We start from the raw sequence: 20,495 nt of genomic DNA, 5'->3' as shown, positions 1-20,495 counted from the left end.
TGGGACTGTAGTTTGCCTGTGGTAGATGAGGTTGGTGGCACACCCAGAGCCACCAAACGCATGGGTACCAGAGCTGGGGAAAGAGTGATTCTGCAGAGTCTGGGGCCCTTTTGTCCATGAGCAGAGGCTTGGTTCCCAGCAGGTCTGAAGCTACTGGCTTCTTGCTTAAATTTAGAGGTCCCTACCACCAAGAGATGATGCTTTTATAAAGTTCAGTGGGAGAGATGTGTGATGGCGTGTGAACAAGAGAAGTTCTGTCTCCCTTTTTTCCTCAGTCTCTGGGTTTTGTTCCTTTTTAACAAAGTACAGTGCCCATTAGTGCTGAGATCTGTTTGCAAGTAATAAAAAGTAAAGGGGCTGCTGGTTACAGAGTATTTGTTTTTATCTCAGTTCTTAGCTCTGCCTAGACTTTGTCACCCATACATAGTTTCCACTTGTATCCTCTCAATCAGCTGCATGGTGTTTTATTATCCTAATTCCTTTCCTTTCTATTTCTTTTTATCTTTTCTAAAAATATAAGAGCTTGAAAAAAAAAATAACAGCTTGATGAGATGTAATTCATGTGACATACAATTCATTTATTTAAAGGGCATATTAAATAGTTTTTGGTATATTCACAGAGTTGTATCCTCTTTCCTTAAGACTCAAGACCACCCTATGTCCTCTTACCTGTGGTCCTCAGAGGGAATGGAGAGTTCCCTCCCTCTCCTCTGGGTCCATCCTCAAGACAGATGACTGTATTGTGGAGACATTGGCCAGTAGACACTTTCCACTGATAAAATATTTAACTTTTTTCTTTTTCTTTTTCTTTTTTTGCTTTTTAGGGCCACACCCGTGACATGTGGAGGTTCCTAGGTTAGGGGAAGAATTGGAGCTACAGGTGCCAGCCTATGCCACAGCCACAGCAACGCAGGGTCCGAGCTGCATCTGTGACTTGCACCACAACTCACAACAACATTGGATCCTTAACCCACTGAGTGAGGCCAGGGATTGAACCTACAACCTCATGGTTACCAGTCAGATTTATTTCCACTGCCACACAAAAGGAACTCCAATAAAATATTTAACTTAAACAGCCCTGCAAGAGCCCAGGATTCATAGACAAGTGCTACTTCAGATAGACCGTTTCCCACTGGCAAGGCTCCATCACCACTTAAGGTCTTCCTATTTATAAAAAGTTTAAGAAAGCTAAGCACAAATAACATTGCAATTTTGCCAGCTGTTTGGTAATAAAAATGCTTAGGAACCTGTGACTATCCTTGAATAATCTTAGTTTGGGACAGATAAGCCTGTCACATCATTTTTCCTTTCTAATGGTGGGTTACCTTTATAAGCACACTGGAGCTTATAAACAGACAGTAAATAAATGAGCAATTACATGACGTGTCATATGGTATAAGGACTATAAGGAAAAACAGAGCAGACTAAAGGGACAGAGATTGATGGTGAGAGAGGGGGGTTGGTATCTTATATCCAGTAGTCGTGGAAGGCTCCTGACAAAGTGATGTTTGAATAAAGACCTGAAGGAAGTGAGGAGTGAGCCCACAGAGACCTGAAAGGAAGAACATTTGGAGCAGAGGGAATAGTAAATGCAGAGGCCCTGAGCAGGAGCATGCCCTCTCTGGCTGAAGAACAGTAAGGAGTCTGGAGCAGACCAGGCAGCAGAGAGAGAGGTGGAGGAGACAGAGGGCAGTTAGATCAGTCCAACCTATGTGTCTGGGGTGAAGACTGGATTTTACTCTGCCTGAGATAGGACGATGTTGAATGGTTTTAAGGAGAAGAGGAACCTGATCTGGTGGATGTTTTAAAAGCACCACTGTGTTGAGAGTGAGTAGTGGAGGCAAGGGTAGAAGCACGACCTGTCAGCGGGCTTTTGTGGGAACTCAGGAGAGAGAAGATCTTTGCAGGTGGTAAGAAGTGGTTGGCTTTGGATATATTTTGAAGGAAGCATTGACAGGATCTGCGTATGGACTGGATGAAAGGTATGAGGGAAGGAGAGGACTCAAGGATGCCGGGGTTTGGCCTAAGCAACGAGAAGGATAGAGTTGTCATTTACTGAAATGTAAAAGGCTGTAGGAGGAAATCAAGAGTTAGATTTTGGACACATGAGTTTTTGGCTTTTTTTTTTTTTTTTTTTTTTGGCCACACCCTCAACGTGTGGATGTTCCCACACCACAGCAGTGACCCAAGCCGCTGCAGTGATGCCAGATCCTTTACCTGCTGTGCCACAAGGGAACTCCTGGATATACTAGATTTGAGATGCCTATGCAAGTAGAAATCCATACTAGATTTGAGATGCCTATGCAAGTCTAGAGTTGGATATAATTTAGTGAGTGTCTAGGGTGAGGCTTGTGAAATAGCAGAAAAGAGAACATTTTACTGAAATAACAATAGTAAAGTTATGAAATTATGCCATGAGGAGGAATAATTGAAACAAAAGAGAGCATGAGGGGTGGAGGTGAGGTGACTGCTGACAAGGGCAGTCAGAGAAAGTCCTACCTTCTTCCTTGCCTATAGGAAGCCTGTGTCCCCTTGATGAGCCTTTGGTGGCACCACAGGTATGTGGCTGCCGGATGTTTTCAGTGGGGTATGGTGGAGAGGGCTTCAAGAACAGGGTCAGGGCCTTCCCTTTGTGCCCTCAGTGCCAGGCATAGGTCTTGGCATTTGGTAATTGTTTGATGGATTAACTTTCCCTTTCTGAACCTCAATTCTTCATGTATAAAATGAAGAGGTTGGAAAAAAAAAAAGAAGAAAAGGAAAAAAGAGAGAAGTGAAGAGGTTGGATTAATGCTCTGGAATCAACTGGAAGTTTTTTTAAAAAGGCAGGGATTAGAGTTCCAATTGTGGTGCAACAGGATCGGCAGCTTCTCTGCAGTGCCAGGACACCAGTTTGATCCCCGGCCCAGCACAGTGGGTTAAGGATCTGGCATTGCTGCAGCTGTGGCATAGGCTGTAACCATGGCTCGGATCTGATCCCTGGCCTAGGAATTCCCTATGTTTTGGGGTGGCCAAAAAGAAAAAAAAAAATGCAAGGAAGGGATCCATTTCAGACCTATTGAATCAGAATTTCCACAGTGAAGTCTGGGGTTCTGTGTTTTAAAGTCACTCCCCATGTTATTCTTTTGCAGTCAGTCCAGCAGCAGTCTGCAGACGGGCATTTGGAAGCCACTGGACCAGGTCATTTCTGAGGTCCCCTGCAGCTCTGACATCCTGTGAGTCTTTGTTAGAATGCTTGCAAATGTAATTCTCTTCCTGGGAATGGGATTTTTGATTGGGGTGGAAGGCCTGGAGGGGGAGAAGAGAAGCTGCCTCCGGGTAAGGGACACCTTGGGCAATGAGGGCAGGGCAGGCAGGGCAGGCAGGTGCCTCAGCCAGGGTTTGGAGAGGCCTCAAGGAATGTTTCTGGGAGGGGTGAGAGCAGTGACAGCCTATGTGCCATTGGGAGCCAGGTGTGTGTTAGTTCCTGGATGTAAAGGTCAAGGAAGCAACCCCAATGTTGTAGAGGCTCACAGACTGATAAGAAAACGTAGGATCCCAGTCTGCTGTGGGAAGTGTTGCCATAGAGGCAGGGAGGAGGAGAAGGGCAGAGGACTCAGAGAGGGCATCCAGGAGGAGGGACCCTGGAGCAGGAGCTTGGGGCTGAGGAGGAGTTCTCAGGCAGATGTATGTTTGGAGTGAGTCAGGGGAATAGCTTGAGCTCTGACACCCAGGCGTGACAGAGTTTGCGAGAACTGCCCATGACCAAAAGGTGCACTGGGAAGTGGCTGGAGAAGTGGGCACAAACCAGATGGGGTTGCATTCTGCATCCTGGGAGAAGGGTTTGAGCTCTGTTCTGCAGGTGGCAGGGATTTTGAGTAGGGATGTCTCTGATCAGATAAGTGTTTTACAGCAGCCATTCTGGCAAAGTGTGCCTTGGTGGAACTGAGACCAGACAGTGGAAAAGTCAAGCCAATTGCTCTGTTGTTGTGCCTGGGTCCACTGGGTCTCTTGTTTTCTTGTATACTGTTGAGGATCTCTTTGGGCTGTTTTCACTTGTTTGGTTTTGGGTTTTTTTTTTTTTTTGCTAATGATTAGAATATCAGGTACCTCATGAAATGAAGTGTTGGCCACTGACTCAGAAAGTCTGTGACTGGGGTCCCTTAGACCTATCCGCAGGCCTCAGATGTGTATTCGGGAAGGCAGTGGTATATATATATGGTAAAGAGTCTGCTTGTCTACTTTGGGAATTACTTTTTCTGCAAAATCCAATAGTTCTAGATTAACTTGCCCAGTTGCTATAGTCTAGCCTGTTCAAGGACTCAGAGATCTTTCAAGTTAGTTTAATTTTACACATTAAACCAAGGCTTGCTCAAGATCCTTACACAAGTAATTGGTGACAGCATAGGGGTGAAAGCTACTTATCTGTGGCTCACAGATTTTTATTCTTATTCTTTTAGCTCTACTATTCCCAGGCTGAAGCCTCATTCTGGGTCCATGAACAAGGAATTCTTTTTTTCTGTTTCCTTAGATCCAGTTAAAGTTTCATTGAGCTCCCTTCTCTTCCACCCATAGAAGCAGTGTCTCTTTCCGATCAGTGTTCCTGGCAGAGTCCAGCCTGAAGCTCCTGCAGGTCACGAGAGCAGCAGCTTACTCCTGTGCTTGCCTGCTCATTCCTCTTACCCAGCTTCCATTCCTGGTACAGAAGCTCTCCCACCTAGGAACCAGCTCAAGTACTTTGTCAGTATTTGCTGAGTAATCTCTCTGTCTCTATCTCTGTGTTTAGTACAGCTTGAGTTATTTTTTGCTTTATTATCCCCTGGGATGCCCTTTCTAAAATAGAAAGCTAAAGGTAACTTTCATTTATCCATTTTTAAACTCATAACTATTATAACAATACTTGAACACAGATTATATTAATATCTAAGCCATATTCAGTCATGTAGGACAGCAGGGTAAAGTGGTCACTTATAGGTTGTAAAACATACACACATCCTTCCTTTTAGTCCTCATGCAATAAGCAGTGGCAAATTCAAAGAAACTTAATTTTGTTGTCTTACAACCCTGTGTTCCCTAAATCATGTGGTCTTTCACTTACATTGTATAAATCTGTGGCATGGAGTTCCTGTCATGGTGTAGTGGTTACTGAATCTGACTAGGAACCATGAGGTTGCAGGTTCAATTCCTGGCCTTGCTTAGTGGGTTAAGGATCTGGCGTTGCCATGAGCTGTGGTGTAGGTCGCAGATGTGGCTCGGATCCTGCATTGCTGTGGCTCTGGCGTAGGCTGGTGGCTACAGCTCCGATTAGACCTCTAGCCTGGGAACCTCCATATGCCTCAGGAGTCGCCCTAGAAAAGGCAAAAAGACAAAAAAAAAAAAAAAAAAAAAATCTGTGACATATTATTTGCTTCCTTGTGTCATTAGACAGGATATACTGAATAGAGATCAGATTTTTCTTAAATTTGGAGTGCCTCTGCTCCCTTGATGTCCTGTTACTGAACTTTTATTAATCTGTTGTTACTGAACTTAATATTGTTAAGAAAAATGGATGACCAAGTTTAATGTTATTTGAAATTCAATGGCTTCAATGCTGAGAGAAAGTAAGCTCATGGGTTTAGCGACAATTTCTTGTTCTCAGTTCCTCCAAGCCATTTATTTATTTTCCTCCGAGCCTTTAAAAAAAAATTCTGGATTTGAATAAGTGTAGATATTACTATACTTTTTATTTTACCGGTAAAAATTTTAGTGTATTTTCTGACTAATGGATGAAGGTTTGTTTGTTTCTTTGTTTTGGTCCATACCTTTTACTTCAAACTTCAAAAATGCTGCTCTCTCCTCTCTAGTGTTTAAGGTTTGATGAACAAACCTATACTTCAGTTATCCTCCTCCTTTCCCTTAAATCTTCATCTCTCAGAATAAAAGAGTTTTAGTTTTTAGGCTCTCATTAGAAAGCTCTTCCATTTATCTACTCAATGTCATTTCTTAGGACTCTCCTTAAAGTGTGGGCAACCAGGAGTTCTCGTCGTGGCTTGGTAGTTAATGAACCCAACTATCATCCATAAGGATGTGGGTTCAATCCCTGGCCTTGCTCGGTGGGTTGAGGATCTGTCATTGCCATGAGCTGTGGTGTAGGTCGAAAACTTGGCTCAGATCTGGCGTGGCTCTGGCATGGGCTGGCAGCTACAGCTCCAATTGGACCCCTAGCCTGGGACCCTCTATGTGCCGCGAGTGCGGCCGTAAAAAGACCTAAAAAAAAAAAGAGTGTGGGCAACCAAAACCATGCAGTACACACATTTTACTCTGGACACTGGTTTTGCATAAAGGCAGGGTCACAAGTTTTATTTTGTTTCCAGTGTCCTTTCTGATAATGCCTAGTATTTTCTGGGCCTTTTGTGATGAAACATGCAACATGTGTCTTAAGGGAACAGTCTAAGCTGATACTTCTCAATTGAGCAGTTTAGCTTAGAACACATTATTCTAAAAGTGTAATTGGAATTGCTTTTCCCTAAGTGTTCCTTCACATTTGTCTTCACTTATGCTTCTTTGTCATAATTTCACCTATTCATACAGCCTCCTGAGAATTTGTCTTTTAATTTTGCATTTTGATTACTGGAACAACTTTAAGGCCATTTGCAATCTTGAAGGTTTCATTTTATTGCTTCAACAAATATTTATTGAGTACCTAATGGAGAATACAGTGATACACAAGACAGATAAGCCTCTTCCCTCATGAATCTTACATTCTAATGTTTTTCTACTAGATTATTGGTTCCCAAAGCATTTTGAGTATGAGATCTTCTTTTCAAATTAATTTTTTCATGGACTCTCATTTACTAGTGGCGTTTTCAGTGGCTGGTCATCGAGAACACATTTGTGTGGATATGAAGTTGGTTCCCCCATGGGTTGAGAATTGTTATTCTAGGCAGTTTGTGAAACCATTAAGCTCTAGTCCAGAGCTGGTCAGTGGGTTTAAAAATTGCCATTGTTCATAGATTCCCGTAGATGACAGTCACTTGAAGATGTACATGCACACAACAACATGGAATTCATTCAGTTTGTTGCTTTTTGGTAGAATTTTGGTGTTGAAATTTGTAGGAATTCTGCCTACTAGTTCTGTCATAGTCATATTGTTTTTAATCCCTTTAAAGAATTCTAATAGGTTAATTAGACCTGATGAGATCCTTTCAAAATTAAGATGTTCCCTCCCTCTCACCCAGCTGATGGGTTTGTTTACCTAAGAGTTTGATAAAATTTCCTGGACAACTTGTAGATCCTGTAGTAAAAAAGTGGGAATTTTTATTTATTTATCTATCTATCTATTTAAGTTTCTAGGTCTTCCCTGAATAGGATCTTGTCCTGAGAGGATATAGTGTCAATCTGCCAGTCCTGTAGTTGTTCTTACCCCCAAGAGGGTTGTGCATGGTTCCACCACATCACTTTTTTATGAAATTTGCTCTTAGCCTAGGCCCCAGATAGCCAGTTAGCCAGTCTTACCTTTGACTAGGCCATTCCTCTGGATCACTGGGTGAGCTCACCATACCTGGATCTCGCTTGGTCTGACGCTTCGCTTCAGGGCGAGCCCCGATAAGTGCTCTGCAGGGTGGGCAGTGGTTCCTAGCCTGGTATTTGTGGACATGGGGCATTAGGATCTGGTAGGCAGCCACCCGTGGTTTGCTCTTTCCAACTTTGGCTGCTTGCAAAAGTTTGCAGACACTGGTGTATGCTGAAACTTTATTTTGACTACACCCTTACTTTCAATCGTTACCTCACTGATTTTCTAACTGACAATCTCTTGCTGAGTCATGTCAGATATGCCTTAAGAATTTTGTAGTCATGATTTTTAGAGTCCTCTTTTTAAGAAGTTCCTCAGATTTTTTGCCCTGCCTAATTTCTTCTTCCTTTGTATGTTAAAAATATAATTTGGAGTTCCCATTGTGGTGCAGTGGAAACAAATCTGACTAGTAACCATGAGGTTACTAGTTCAATCCCTGGCCTTGCTCAGTGGGTTAAGGATCCGGTGTTACCACGAGCTGCGGTGTAGGCCAGCAGCTGTAGCTCCAATTAGACCGCTAGCCTGGGAACTTTCATATGCCATAGGTGCGGCCCTAAAAAACAAAAATAGCGAAAAAAAAAAAAATTTTAGGAGTTCCCGTTGTGGCACAGTGGAAGTGAACCCAACTAGCATCCATGAGGATGAGGGTTCGATCCCTGGCCTCGCTCAGTGGGTCAGGGATCGGGTGTTGCCATGAGCTATGGTGTAGGTTGCATATCCTATGTTGCTGTGGCTGTGGTGTAGGCCTGCAGCTGTAGCTCCCATTCAACCCTTAGCCTGGGAACTTCCATATGCCACAGGTGCAGCCCTAAAAAGCAAAAAAACCCCAAACAAAAAATATAATTTAATAGGGAGTTCCCTTGTGGCTCAGTATGTTAAGGATCTGGTATTGTCACCACTGTGGCTCTGGTTACAGCTGTGGCACGGGTTCAGTCCCTGACCGGGGAACTTCCACATGTGGTAGGCGTGGCAAAAAAATTAATAAAATTACATAAGCTGGAACTCCCTGGTGGCCTAGAGGTTAAGGTGTTCTTTTGTTTTTTTCTTTTTGTTGTGGCATACGGAAGTTCCCAGGCTAGGAGTCGAATAGGAGCTGCAGCTGCCGGCCTACACCATGGCCACAGCAACGCGAGATGTGAGCCAAACCTGTAGCCAACACCCTAGCTCACCAACACTGGTATCGCCCGATTCTTGACCCACTGAGCAAAGCCAGGGATCAAACTGGAGTCCTCATGGATACTAATTGGGTTCGTTACCACTGAGCCACCATGGGAGCTTCATGGTTAAGGATTTGGTGGTGTTGCTGCGGTGATATGGGTTTGATCCCTGGCCCAGGAACTTCTACATGCTGCGGACGTAGTCCCCTCCAAAAAAATTACATAAGCATAACTTGAAATAAAGAGTTTGAATAAATAATTCATAAATGCAGGAAAAGAAAATAATTTCATCATCTGTTGAGATGCTTGTGACATTTTAGAGTATTCCTCTAGTCTTTTTCATAAAATCTATGTACATTAAATTTTTTTTTTTTTTAAATAGTGCCTCACCCTCGGCATATGACAGTTCCCAAGCTCTGCTGCCTGCCTACACCACAGCCACAGCAACGCCAGATCTGAGCAGCATCTGCGACCTACACCACAGCTCATGGCAATGCCAGAATCCTTAATCCACTGAGCAAAGCCAGGGATTGAACCTTCATCCTCATGGATACTAGTCAGCCTCGTTACTGCTGAGCCACAATGGGAACTCCCAGTATCTTTTTTCCCCTCATTTTATATTAGGAGCATTTCTCATAGCCTTAAATGTTGATCTGTAATGATCCCTAGTATTTAATTGTGTAAATGTACGGTAATTTATTGAACCAACTTCCTATTTTTGGAAATTTGTGTCTCATTTTTTGTTATAAAATAATTTTAAGTAATTCTGTAATGATTATTTTTGTCACATGCCTCTCTATTTCCTTAGGATAAATATCTGGAAGTGGGATTATTGGGCCTTATTATGTATTGCTAAATTGCTCTTTGTGACAGGTTGCATCACTTTCAAACTGCTTATTTTGCCACATCTTTGCCAACACTGGGGATTATTATTTTTTGAAAACCTTGGTCAACTTAATATGCCAAAAATGTTTCTCATCATTTTAATCTGTATTTCTCTAATTTCTTGTGAGGTTGAAACTTTTTTTTTTTTTTTTTTTTTTTTTTTGGTCTTTTTAGGGCTGTACCCATAGCATATCATCAAAGTTCCCAGGCTAGGGGTTGAATAGGAGCTACAGCTGCCGGCCTACACCACAGACATAGTAACACCAGATCTAAGCCGAGTCTGCAACCAAACCATAGCTCACCAACACTGGCAACGCCAGATCCTTGACCCACTGAGCGAGGCCAGGGATCAAACCCACATCCTCATGGATACTAGTTGGATACATAACTTGCCGTGCCACAGTAGGAGCTCTGAGTTGGCAACTTTTGTTATGTATTAATCATCCATTTGTAGTTGTTCTTTTTTTAATTGCCTACTCATCACTTTTGCTCATTTTTCTAATATGTTGCTTATCTTTTATTAACTACTTTTTAAGGGCCTTTTATATATTGATAAAGATATTAATGATAGTAACTATCGTATGTTGCAAATATTCCTTGTTGTTGTTTGCCTTTTAACTATGTGCTAGCAGGTTTTTGATGAATAGAAGTTTTTATTGTTAGTCTTTTTCTCTACAATGCCTTTTTTTTTTTTTTTTGGTTTTTTAGAGCCATCCCTACACCACAGCTCATGGCAATGCCAGATCCCCAACCCACTGAGCAGGGCCAGGGATTGAATGCGCATCGTTATGGGTTCTAGTTGGGTTTGTTACTGCTGAGCCACAGCAGGAACTCCCTCCTTTGCCCTTATAACAGGGTACATTTTTATTAATATATATTTTCTACTTATAAACAACTTGATACTTACTTTAGAACAAAGTTTAAAGAAATGCAAACACTTAGGTACACTTTGGATCCTTCATTCACAGTTATTGATTGCTGCTGTTTTTGGTTTTCCTTACTAGGGCTAAATAGAAAACAGGATTTGATCTTTGGCTTTTAAAAGTGTCAGCTTTGGTATTTAAAATTCAAAGGTTATAAGTGTTTGTCCTGCTGCTGATGTTATCTTGAGCTGCTACACCATTTATTAGCTCTGATTTTCCTAGCAAAAGATAGCTTTTGCTCTGACTGCTGACCATTCTCAGCCAATCCCAGAGATTTCTCTTTGCGTGGAGGACATTACTTTCTTCTGATGCAGTATCTCTCTGCTTCAGGTCCCTATGACTTCAAGTTAGACAGCAGTAGTCTCCTTGCTAATGGTTGCACACAGCACCAAGTACAACCCCTCCATCCCTCACATGCTTTCTCAGCTCTTTTAAAAGACCAATCTATTTTACCCTTCCCCCTCAATCTTTTTTTCCTAGACAGAAAAGGGGGGGTGGGTGGGAGGTGAAGATAAGCTTATAAGGCAAATATCACACAAATGTTTCCTTATAGTTGGGATCAGCATGGTAGTTCCCGTGTATTGGGATGCTTATTGCCTCCACTGATGTCCAGTATATTCCCCCTCGCTTATTAACTCCAGCATTTCCTTTTCCATAAGACAATCGTTTGTTGTCTGGAAACATTACATCTCATTTCAGTGAGATGTTCTGCCAACCTCTATTTAGTTAAGATAATTGGTATTTTACTTTATTATTATCTCCCATAATTAGATATCTTCCCAGTGGAGGGGTCTATTTCATTTGCTGTGAGAACGCTTAAGAAGGCAGATGTGTTTTGTTGGGGCTTGGGGGTGAAGGGACTAAAAACCAAACCTTGCAAGCCTATTGATCCCACGGGGTGGTAATAGATATACCTCTGCCATGCCAGCTGCTCCCCTGTGGCTTTTTTCTTTATTTTCCTTTTTAAAATTTATAAAAGCAATCTACTAGCACACAAAAAAGTTGTGAAACAATAATCCACAGTAATCCCACCACCTTGCATAATGACTTTTCACTTTTAATCTTGGCTTAAATACATAATTAGTTTTACGTTATTATAGTAAAACTATAATAACATTATAGTTATTATAATGACAACGTTTTTGTTTGTTTTTCCTTTATGGCTACACCTGCAGCATATGGAAATTCTCAGTCCAGGGGTCGAATTGGAGCTGCAGCTTCCAGCCTATGCCACAGCAACACTGGATGCAAGCCACATCTGTGACCTTCACCCTGGTTTATGGCAACTAATCCACTGAACGAGGCCAGAGATTGAACCCGCATCCTCACAGAGACAGTGTCAGGTTAACCCACTGAGCTGTAATGGGAACTCCTGTATATTTTTTTCAAACTTAATGCTGTAAGTAGTTTTCCATGTTACTATGTAGATTTCATAATTGGGATTTAAAAAAAAAAATTTTTTTTAGCTTCACCCACAGCATACAGAAGTTCCTAGGCCAGAGATGGAACCTGAGCCACAGCAGCAACCCAAGCCTTAACCCACTGCAGTGACAACACTGGATCCTTAACCCACTGTGCCACAAGAGATCTCACATAATTGGGATTTTTAATTACTACATTATAGTCTATCAGTTATTTAACCATTCCTTGTCCTTGGACATTTAGATTTTTTGTGTGTGTTGTTTTAATAATACTGTACGCTTTTGCATATAGCTTTTGGGGCTATTTATTCTTAGGATCAATTTCTGGCAGTGGGGTTTCTGGACCCAAGGATTTGCCCCTTACCTGGTTCTGTGTAGCTACCAGACTGCTCTCTAAAAGAATTGTGTCATTCTGCATTCACAAAGGTTATTAGTACAACTGTGGTGCCGGAAATAACATAAGCAAGTAAGGCTCTGGGATGCTGAAGCAGATGCTGGATTTATGGGCTGTATATGGGAGATGGTAGAGTTTTTCTTCCTCATTCCAGCAGGCTGGAGCCAGCCAGCTTCACATCTCATCTCAGTGTATTAGTAATTTCCTAATGGAAGGCCTCTTTCCTCGGGCCTTGGGTTTCCCCTGTTGCGGTAGTTTTGTAGCTCTGCTCCAGCTCATGAAGAAAACAGGTAGATTTTCATTTCTTTGTGTATTAATTTAAAGTAAAATTTAGGGCTTCTCCAAAACTTTTCTATGGCTAATTTGATAACTATGTGCTTCTCTGAGAGTCACCCTGTCCCTCAGGCTTAGTGGTCCATTCATCAACCAGTAATGGAGTTAGGGTGAAAATCAAGGAATCAAGTAGACACTGACTAGGAAAAAAAATACCTAGGGGGTGGTATAATTTGCTAGGGTTTATTTATGAGACAGCTTAAATCCCGGCAATAGTAAATCATTTCGGATTTGATAGAATTCCTGTAGCAAAAACCCAAGTTATACAAAGTTAATGATTAATCACTAAAAGTAAATTTGCAGAAGTTATAGCCAAGTCTCACATATGAATTAGAAGTTCTCTAAAGAAAGGAAGTGTTGAGCTGTGTCTTTTTTAATTTTTTAATTTTTGTAATGGGCTGAGTGATTGGTTTCTTGCTAGTGCTTATGGTCACAGAACGATAGTATTCCGGGAGAAATTGAGAGTGTGCATGAGTGTACTCTCTTTTTGGCTATGTAACCAACCAGGAATTTCCAGGTATTGATGTTTAGAGCCTGCCAGGCCAGCTTGTCACTACATATTAACTTTTCTTTTCCCTCTTCCCCCAACATCCCCAGCATTTTGGGAACCTGTTGGGGTAAAACTCAGATGTGTGACTTCCCATAGTATGGGGATTTGTGTGTGGATGTGCTGGCTGCATGTATTAGTGTGATGGGTATGTGATGAAGATGATGCTGGACAGAGCCTGCTGGGATCCTGGTGATCACTGATTCTGTTCTGTTTTTGTTATAGCCCTTGCCAGCATCCAGCCATGGGGGACATGAAAACTCCAGATTTTGATGACCTTCTGGCTGCCTTTGACATCCCAGACCCCACCAGTCTTGATGCCAAGGAGGCCATCCAGACCCCCAGTGAGGAGAATGAGAGTCCTCTCAAACCTACAGGCATGTGTATGGATGAGAATGTGTCCTTGTCTCACTCAGGATCAGCCTCAGATGTGCCGGCGGTAAGTGTTATTGTCAAGAACACCAGCCGCCAGGAGTCGTTTGAAGCGGAGAAAGACCATATTGCTCCAAGCCTCCTGCACAATGGTTTCCGGGGCTCAGACCTTCCTCCAGATCCCCACAACCTAGGCCACAACTGTGGGAAGTTTGATTCCACTTTCATGAATGGAGATAGTACCAGGAGTTTCCCTGGCAAGCTGGAACCTTCCAAGTCAGAGCCGTTACCCACTTTTAACCAGTTCAGTCCAATCTCTAGCCCAGAACCCGAGGATGCCATCAAAGATAATGGGTTTGGAATAAAGCCCAAGCACTCTGACAGTTATTTCCCACCCCCTCCTGGGTGTGGACCTGTGGGGGGCCCAGTCTTGGAGGCTCTGACTAAGTTTCCAGTCCCAGAGCTGCATATGTTTGATCACTTTTGTAAGAAGGAACCCAAGCCTGAACCCCTGCCCTTGGGGAGTCAGCAGGAGCAGGAGCGAGGTGGGCAGAAGACAGTGGACCCTCACAAGGAGCTGGATGCCAGTCGATTCTTTGGGGAAGCTTTGGAGTTCAATAGCCACCCTGGCAACAGCATTGGAGAACCTAAGGGACTTGGCCCAGAGCTCGGCACCTGCTCATCAGTGCCCCCTAGGCAGCGTCTGAAGCCAGCTCATTCCAAGCTGTCCTCTTGTGTTGCAGCGTTGGTGGCCCTGCAAGCCAAACGAGTTGCTAGTGTCACCAAGGAAGATCAGTCTAGCCACACAAAGGATCCCTCAGGGCCCACAAAAGAGGGCTCCAAAGGCAGCCCCCAAATGCCCAAGTCACCAAAGAGTCCCCGGAGCCCTCTGGAGGCCACTAGAAAAAGCATCAAGCCATCGGATAGCCCTCGGAGCATCTGCAGTGACAGCAGCAGCAAAGGCTCCCCTTCTGTGGCTGCCAGCTCTCCACCAGCGATTCCCAAAGTCAGAATCAAAACCATTAAGACATCATCAGGGGAAATCAAACGGACTGTCACAAGGATCCTGCCAGACCCTGATGATCCCAGTAAGTCCCCTGTTGGGTCACCCCTAGGAAGCACTGTTGCTGAAGCCCCGAGTGAGGTGGCAGAGGATGAGGCCACTGCCATGCCTGGAGAAGAGCACTTTGCTGAGGTGGGCACAAGTTCAGGGAGCCCCCAGGGTGACACAAAGGGGGATGAGAGTGTGATGAAACCCAGTGAATCTTCATCTTCCTGCTGCAGCTCTGGGTCCCGAGGCTCAAAGGGGGCTGCTGCAGGGGCACAGATGGGCAAGAAGCAGCAGCAGAGCACAGCACTGCAGACATCTGCCCAGGCCCCTGCCAACCTCCTGCCCAAAGCCGTGCACCTGGCCAACCTGAATCTGGTCCCCCACAGTGTCGCCGCATCAGTGACAGCCAAGTCCTCAGTGCAGAGGCGGAGCCAGCCGCAGCTCACCCAGATGTCGGTGCCCCTAGTCCACCAGGTGAAAAAGGCTGCCCCACTGGTTGTAGAGGTCTTCAACAAGGTCCTCCATAGCTCCAACCCTGTGCCCCTCTATGCACCAAATCTCAGCCCTCCCGCGGACAGCAGGATCCACGTGCCGGCCAGTGGGTACTGCTGCCTGGAGTGTGGGGACGCTTTTGCCTTAGAGAAGAGCCTGAGCCAGCACTACGGCCGGCGGAGCGTCCACATCGAGGTGCTGTGCACACTGTGCTCCCAGACGCTGCTCTTCTTCAACAAGTGCAGCCTGCTCCGGCACGCCCGTGACCACAAGAGCAAGGGGCTCGTCATGCAGTGCTCTCAGCTGCTCGTGAAGCCCATCTCTGCGGACCAAATGTTCGTGTCAGCCCCTTCGAACTCTACGGCACCAGCAACCCCAGCTCCTCCTTCCTCCCCCAAACACGGCCTCACTTCGAGCAATGCCAGCCTTCCCCTTCCAGCTTTGCCGCTCTACCCAGATCCTGTGAGGCTCATCCGGCACAGTATCAAGTGTCTCGAATGTCACAAGCAGATGCGCGACTACATGGCTATGGCTGCACATTTCCAGAGGATGACGGAGGAAACCGAGGGGCTGGTAAGCAGACCGTCTCTCTGTGATAAGCCCCTGGTTCACACAGGTCCCGTGTTTGGGCATGGAGAGAACAGCTCATTGATGGGGCAGTGATGGCATCTTAAGAGCCTTAGAAGAGGAATCTGGCTTGATGGATATGTAATGCTTGGTGTTTATTGGGAAAAGCATCTTGCCCACAACTGAGGGGAGACCCTGAAGATTTAAGAGGTGTGTTTATGGGCACTCAACTCCCACTCCAGTGGGCTGCCAGGGCCCAGTGTTGAACCTGTGCTAGGTCCCTGCTGAATGGCCCCTGGTCCCTGACAGCCGTCAGCATAGTCCTTGCGCATGCCCAGAGAACTTGGGGGCAGAGGTAGGTGCTTGCATCTCAGTCGGAACTTCTGAGGACATTGTCTTTACCAAGCTGTGGTGCCCCACATAGACACAGATGGTTTTGCAGTATCCCTGTGGTATTAGGGCCAGTGGCAGGGTTGCTGTGGAAGGAAAGAGAGTAGACTGACACTTGGACCCTGAGGCAAAGGCTTGGGGTTTCTTCCTTTCATCTCTGTTCTCACCACTAAGAAAGCGACTGCTATTATCTCTTGTTCTGATCCCTGGTTATACTTGATGAGATCTGTGTATGTATGTGTTTGAAGGCATTCCATGCTGAAAACAGTCTTTGGCCCCCTGTGTGTCAGTGGTTGCATTAGCATAGTCTTGTGAAGGAGCAGGCCTCCAGATGGCGCTTTTCTTCCTTCTCCAGGTGGCTCTCTTCACGACTTAGCCAAGCCACCCCCTTACCAGGCCTTCCTGAGCTAGAACCACAGAGGCCTAGAAACAAAGTAAAGTAGCTCTTTTTACTTGAGTTCACAGTGGCCTGGGCACCTGTTGGTGTCTTGATGCCCTCTGCACATGTGTTCCGAGTGCCCACGGTGTGCACGGAGGCGGGGATGCCTGCAGGAGGAAGTCAGACTGTTCCTCCAGGAGCTCCTAGTGGCTCATCAGGGCTCCCCACCCTAACTGCTACAGTGTGAGGCAGGCTAAGACTGGGGTTAAAACAGACTTACAAACACATTTGCACAGAGCTCCTCAGGGGATTCATTCATTGTGGTTCTGGGCGTGGGGAAGGTGCCTTGTGGATGTGATGTGTAAGTTGAACCTGCAAGGATGAGTTTGAAAGACATAGAGGGGCAAGGGGTGTTCGAGGTATAGGGAATAAAGGTATGGGAAAGGGCACAGTGCTGTGAGGAGCAGGGGGTTGGTGGGAGTGAGGCTAGCCTAGGGAGTGTTGGGGAAGAGACAGGAGGTAGAATTTGGTAGGCAGCCCTGCGCAGGGGCCAGCAAGGTGCCATAAGTTGCTGTTGCCTCTCATCTTCACCTTCTCTGTTGCAGTTTGCATTTTCTTTTTGATAAGTCAAGTGCAGTGTGGCCCCCAGGCCCTTTACTTGGGGGGTGGGGGGTGGGTAGTCTTGCTGTGCCAGCCTGGTGGACTGGGCAGGAGCACTTCTTCTGAGGCATGTGATCAGAACCATTGCCAGTGGAGGCCTGATGCCTGAGCGGGCTGCTGTCTGTGTGTAGGATCCCAGACCAGCATCCTTCTCATCCTGCGTCGTCTCCATGTCATTCTCTAGTGGGAACTGGACCAGAGGGAAAGGGAGAGAGTATCCAGGAAGGCCATGGGGATTCTCTCAGTCCAGCTCTATTCCCTCACAAAACCTGCCATTAGGTGTGGCCTCAGAGTCTTAGGGAAATGGTAAGGCTTGAGTTCTGGGATTGCAATCTAGCCTTGTTGGCTGTTGGCTTTGGGTTTCTTAAGATGGTATCAGGCTTCAGGCCATATCAGAGGCAGGCAGTGAACCGGTGGGGTGGGGTTGGGCTCCACTCACTCTAGGGGAGGGACTGTTAGACAGCACGTCTGGGGCTTTGACATCTTCCTGAGAATCTGAACTGGATATGCCTCCCTCTGCAGTAGCTGGCGAGGTCCTTCCCCTTACATTCCAAGCCACCTTGTTGGGCAGATGTCTGTTTGGAAAGACTCTTTCTTGTTCTTAAGCTTTTGTTTACCTATAATGTCAACATCACATCTAACAAAATTAATAACTGTTCTTTAATATTACCTAATACAAGTCCATATTCAACTTTTCCCCTTCATGTCATAATTGTCTTTTTTTTTTTTTAATGATCGTACCCTCGGCATATGGAAGTTGCTGAGCCAGGGATTGAATCCAAGCCAAAGCTCCAAACTACACCACACCTGGAGCAATGCCGGATCCTTTAACCCACTGGGTTGGGCCAGGATCAAACCTGCAACTCTGCAGCTACCTGAGCCTCTGCAATCGGATTCTTAACCCACTACACCACAGCAGAAACTCCCATAATTGTCTTTTTACAGTTGCGTATGTTTTGAATCAGGATCCAAATGTGACCATGTGTTGTATTTGTTTGTTATATGTTTTAAATTTCTCAGTCTAGAACAGTATCTCTTCCCTACTCCACCCACCAGAAAACTGCCCCCCACCTTTTTTCATGTCACTTATTTGTTGAAGAAACTGGGTCATGTGTCCTGAGAATTTTCCAAGACAATTCTGGGTTTGATTAATTGCTTGAGAATTTTTCATGTACTTAATTTATTCTTCTGTATCCCATATTTTATCTGTAGGCTTGAAGTTAGCAATAAAACTTGATTATATTCAGGTTCAGTCTTGAGTGGGAATACCATGTTCTTCATAATTCATGACTTCAGGGAGGCACGGAGTGCCTGATTGTCTCAGTTTTAATAATGCTAAACTTGATCAGTGAGTTTAGGTTAGTGATGTTTTGATCCTTTCCTTATAAAGTTTCCTTTTTTTTTTTTGGCCTCACCTGAGGCAAGCCAGGGATCAAACTTGTGCCACAGCAGTGACCTGGAGCTACAGCAGTGACAGTACCAAAACTCCAACCACTAGACCACTAGGGAACTCCTAGAATTTCCTATCTTTTACCTAATAATTTTAATTCCCATTAATAATTCCTTCTTGAGGGAGTTCCCTTCGTGGCACAGTGGAAATGAATCTGACTAGGAACCATGAGGTTTTGGGTTCAATCCCTGGCCTCGCTCAGAGGGTTAAGGATCTTGTGTTGCTGTGAGCTGTGGGTTACAGACATGGCTTGGATCTGGTGTGGCTGTGGCTGTGGCATAGACTGGCGGCTATAGCCCCGATTAGACCCCTAGCCTGGGAACCTCCGTGTGCTGTGGGTGTGGCTGGACCTAAAAAGACCAAAAAAAAAAAAAAAAAAAAAAAAGACCCCCCCCAAAAATTGCTGCTTGAATTGGTAATTTTATTAGGAATTGCAGAAAGGGGGAGTTCCTGTCATGGCTCAGTGGAAACGAATCTGACTAGTAACCATGAGGTTGCAGGTTTGATCCTTGGCCTCTCTCAGTGGATTAGGGATCTGGCATTGACGTGAGCTGTGGTGTAGGTTGCAGATGTGTCTCGGATCTGATGTTGCTGTGGCTGTGGTGTAGGCCAGTGGCTACAGCTCTGATTCGACCCCTAGCCTAGGAACCTCCGTATGTTGCGAGTGTGGCACTAAAAAACAAGAGGAAAAAAAAAAGGAATTGCAGGAAGGTGCTTTAAACTTTGTATCTTTCTCATTTATTAGCTGGAATTCTGTATAAAATATCTTTCCCTCTTCATTGAGGGTTATTAGTTTATCCTGAAAGATAGTTTATGTTGAAAAATGGATTACATTTGTTTCCTTTAGTTGACAATTTTCCCAGTAGTGAGTTGATATCCCAACAATCTTAAATAGTATTTTGAGAGTCCCTCTATTATTTTTTAAATTGTGGTGAAATACGTATAACACAAAGTTTACCATCTTAGCCGTTTTTTAAATGTACAGTTTATTAGCATTAAGTACATTCACATTGTTGTGCAGTCAATTTCCAGGGCTCATTTCATCTTGCGAAACTGAAATGCTCATCCCATTAAATAACAACTCCCTAATCCCCCCCCAACCACCATTCTGCTTTCTGTTTCTATGAATTTGACTATTCTAGGTATCTCACTTTTTAAATGGAATCATACTGTATTTGCCTTATTAATAAATATTCTTCACCCTGCCCTAAACATCAGTTCTTTTTTTTTTTTTTCTCCTCGTCTTTTTGTCATTTCTAGGGCCACTCCCACGGCATATGGAAATTCCCAGGCTAGGGGTCCAATTGGAGCTGTAGCCACCGGCCTACACCGGAGCCACAGCAACGCATGATCCGAGCAGCTTCTGCGACCTCCACCACAGCTCACTACAACGCTGGATCCTTAACCCACTGAGCAAGGCCAAGGATCAAACCCCCAACTTCATGGTTCCTAGTCGGATTCGTTAACCACTGTGCCACGACGGGAACTCCTTTTTTTTTTAAACATTTTTAAAAAGGTAGAGTTGATTTACAGTGTTGTGGCAATTTCTGCAGTATTTGTCTTTTTTTAATTTCATTTAATTTTTACTTTTTTAAATTTATTTTTGTTGTTGTTGTTATTATTTTTTAATAGTTATTTCCCCAACACATTTTTTTTTCTACTGTACAGCATGGTGACCCAGTTACACATACATGTACACGTTCTATTTTCGCACATTATCATGCTCCATCATAAGTGACTAGACATAGTTCCCAGTGTCTTTTTTTTTTTTGACTGACTCTTCATTTAGTGTAATACTCAAGGTACATACATATTTTATATTTAGCATTTGACAAAATTTGTGTTCTTTTTAAGGCTGAATGGTATTCTGTTGCTGTATATACCATATTTTGTTTATCCATTCATTCAGTAATGGACATTTGAGTTTCTTCCAGTTGTATTATGAA

At 44.3% G+C, this 20,495-nt stretch overlaps 1 protein-coding gene across 3 annotated transcripts in view; it reads left to right on the top strand.

Annotated features, from left to right (window-relative positions):
* Window positions 1-20,495, top strand: part of ZNF592 (zinc finger protein 592) — a 62,261-nt gene that overhangs the window by 18,296 nt on the left and 23,470 nt on the right. For 2 of the 3 annotated variants that reach the window (XM_021098901.1, XM_021098902.1), the window contains 2 exons: window positions 3,129-3,212; window positions 13,414-15,676. In XM_021098901.1, the coding sequence (XP_020954560.1) occupies window positions 13,433-15,676 (2,244 nt within the window). In that variant the 5' untranslated portion in view covers window positions 3,129-3,212; window positions 13,414-13,432. The remainder of the gene's footprint in view (window positions 1-3,128; window positions 3,213-13,413; window positions 15,677-20,495) is intronic. The other variant, XM_021098903.1, reaches the window with a different exon arrangement.

The sequence above is a fragment of the Sus scrofa genome, chromosome 7, assembly GCF_000003025.6.
Source record: "Sus scrofa isolate TJ Tabasco breed Duroc chromosome 7, Sscrofa11.1, whole genome shotgun sequence".
NCBI classification, from domain to species: Eukaryota; Metazoa; Chordata; class Mammalia; order Artiodactyla; family Suidae; genus Sus; species Sus scrofa.
This window is presented reverse-complemented; position numbering and strand designations above follow the sequence as displayed.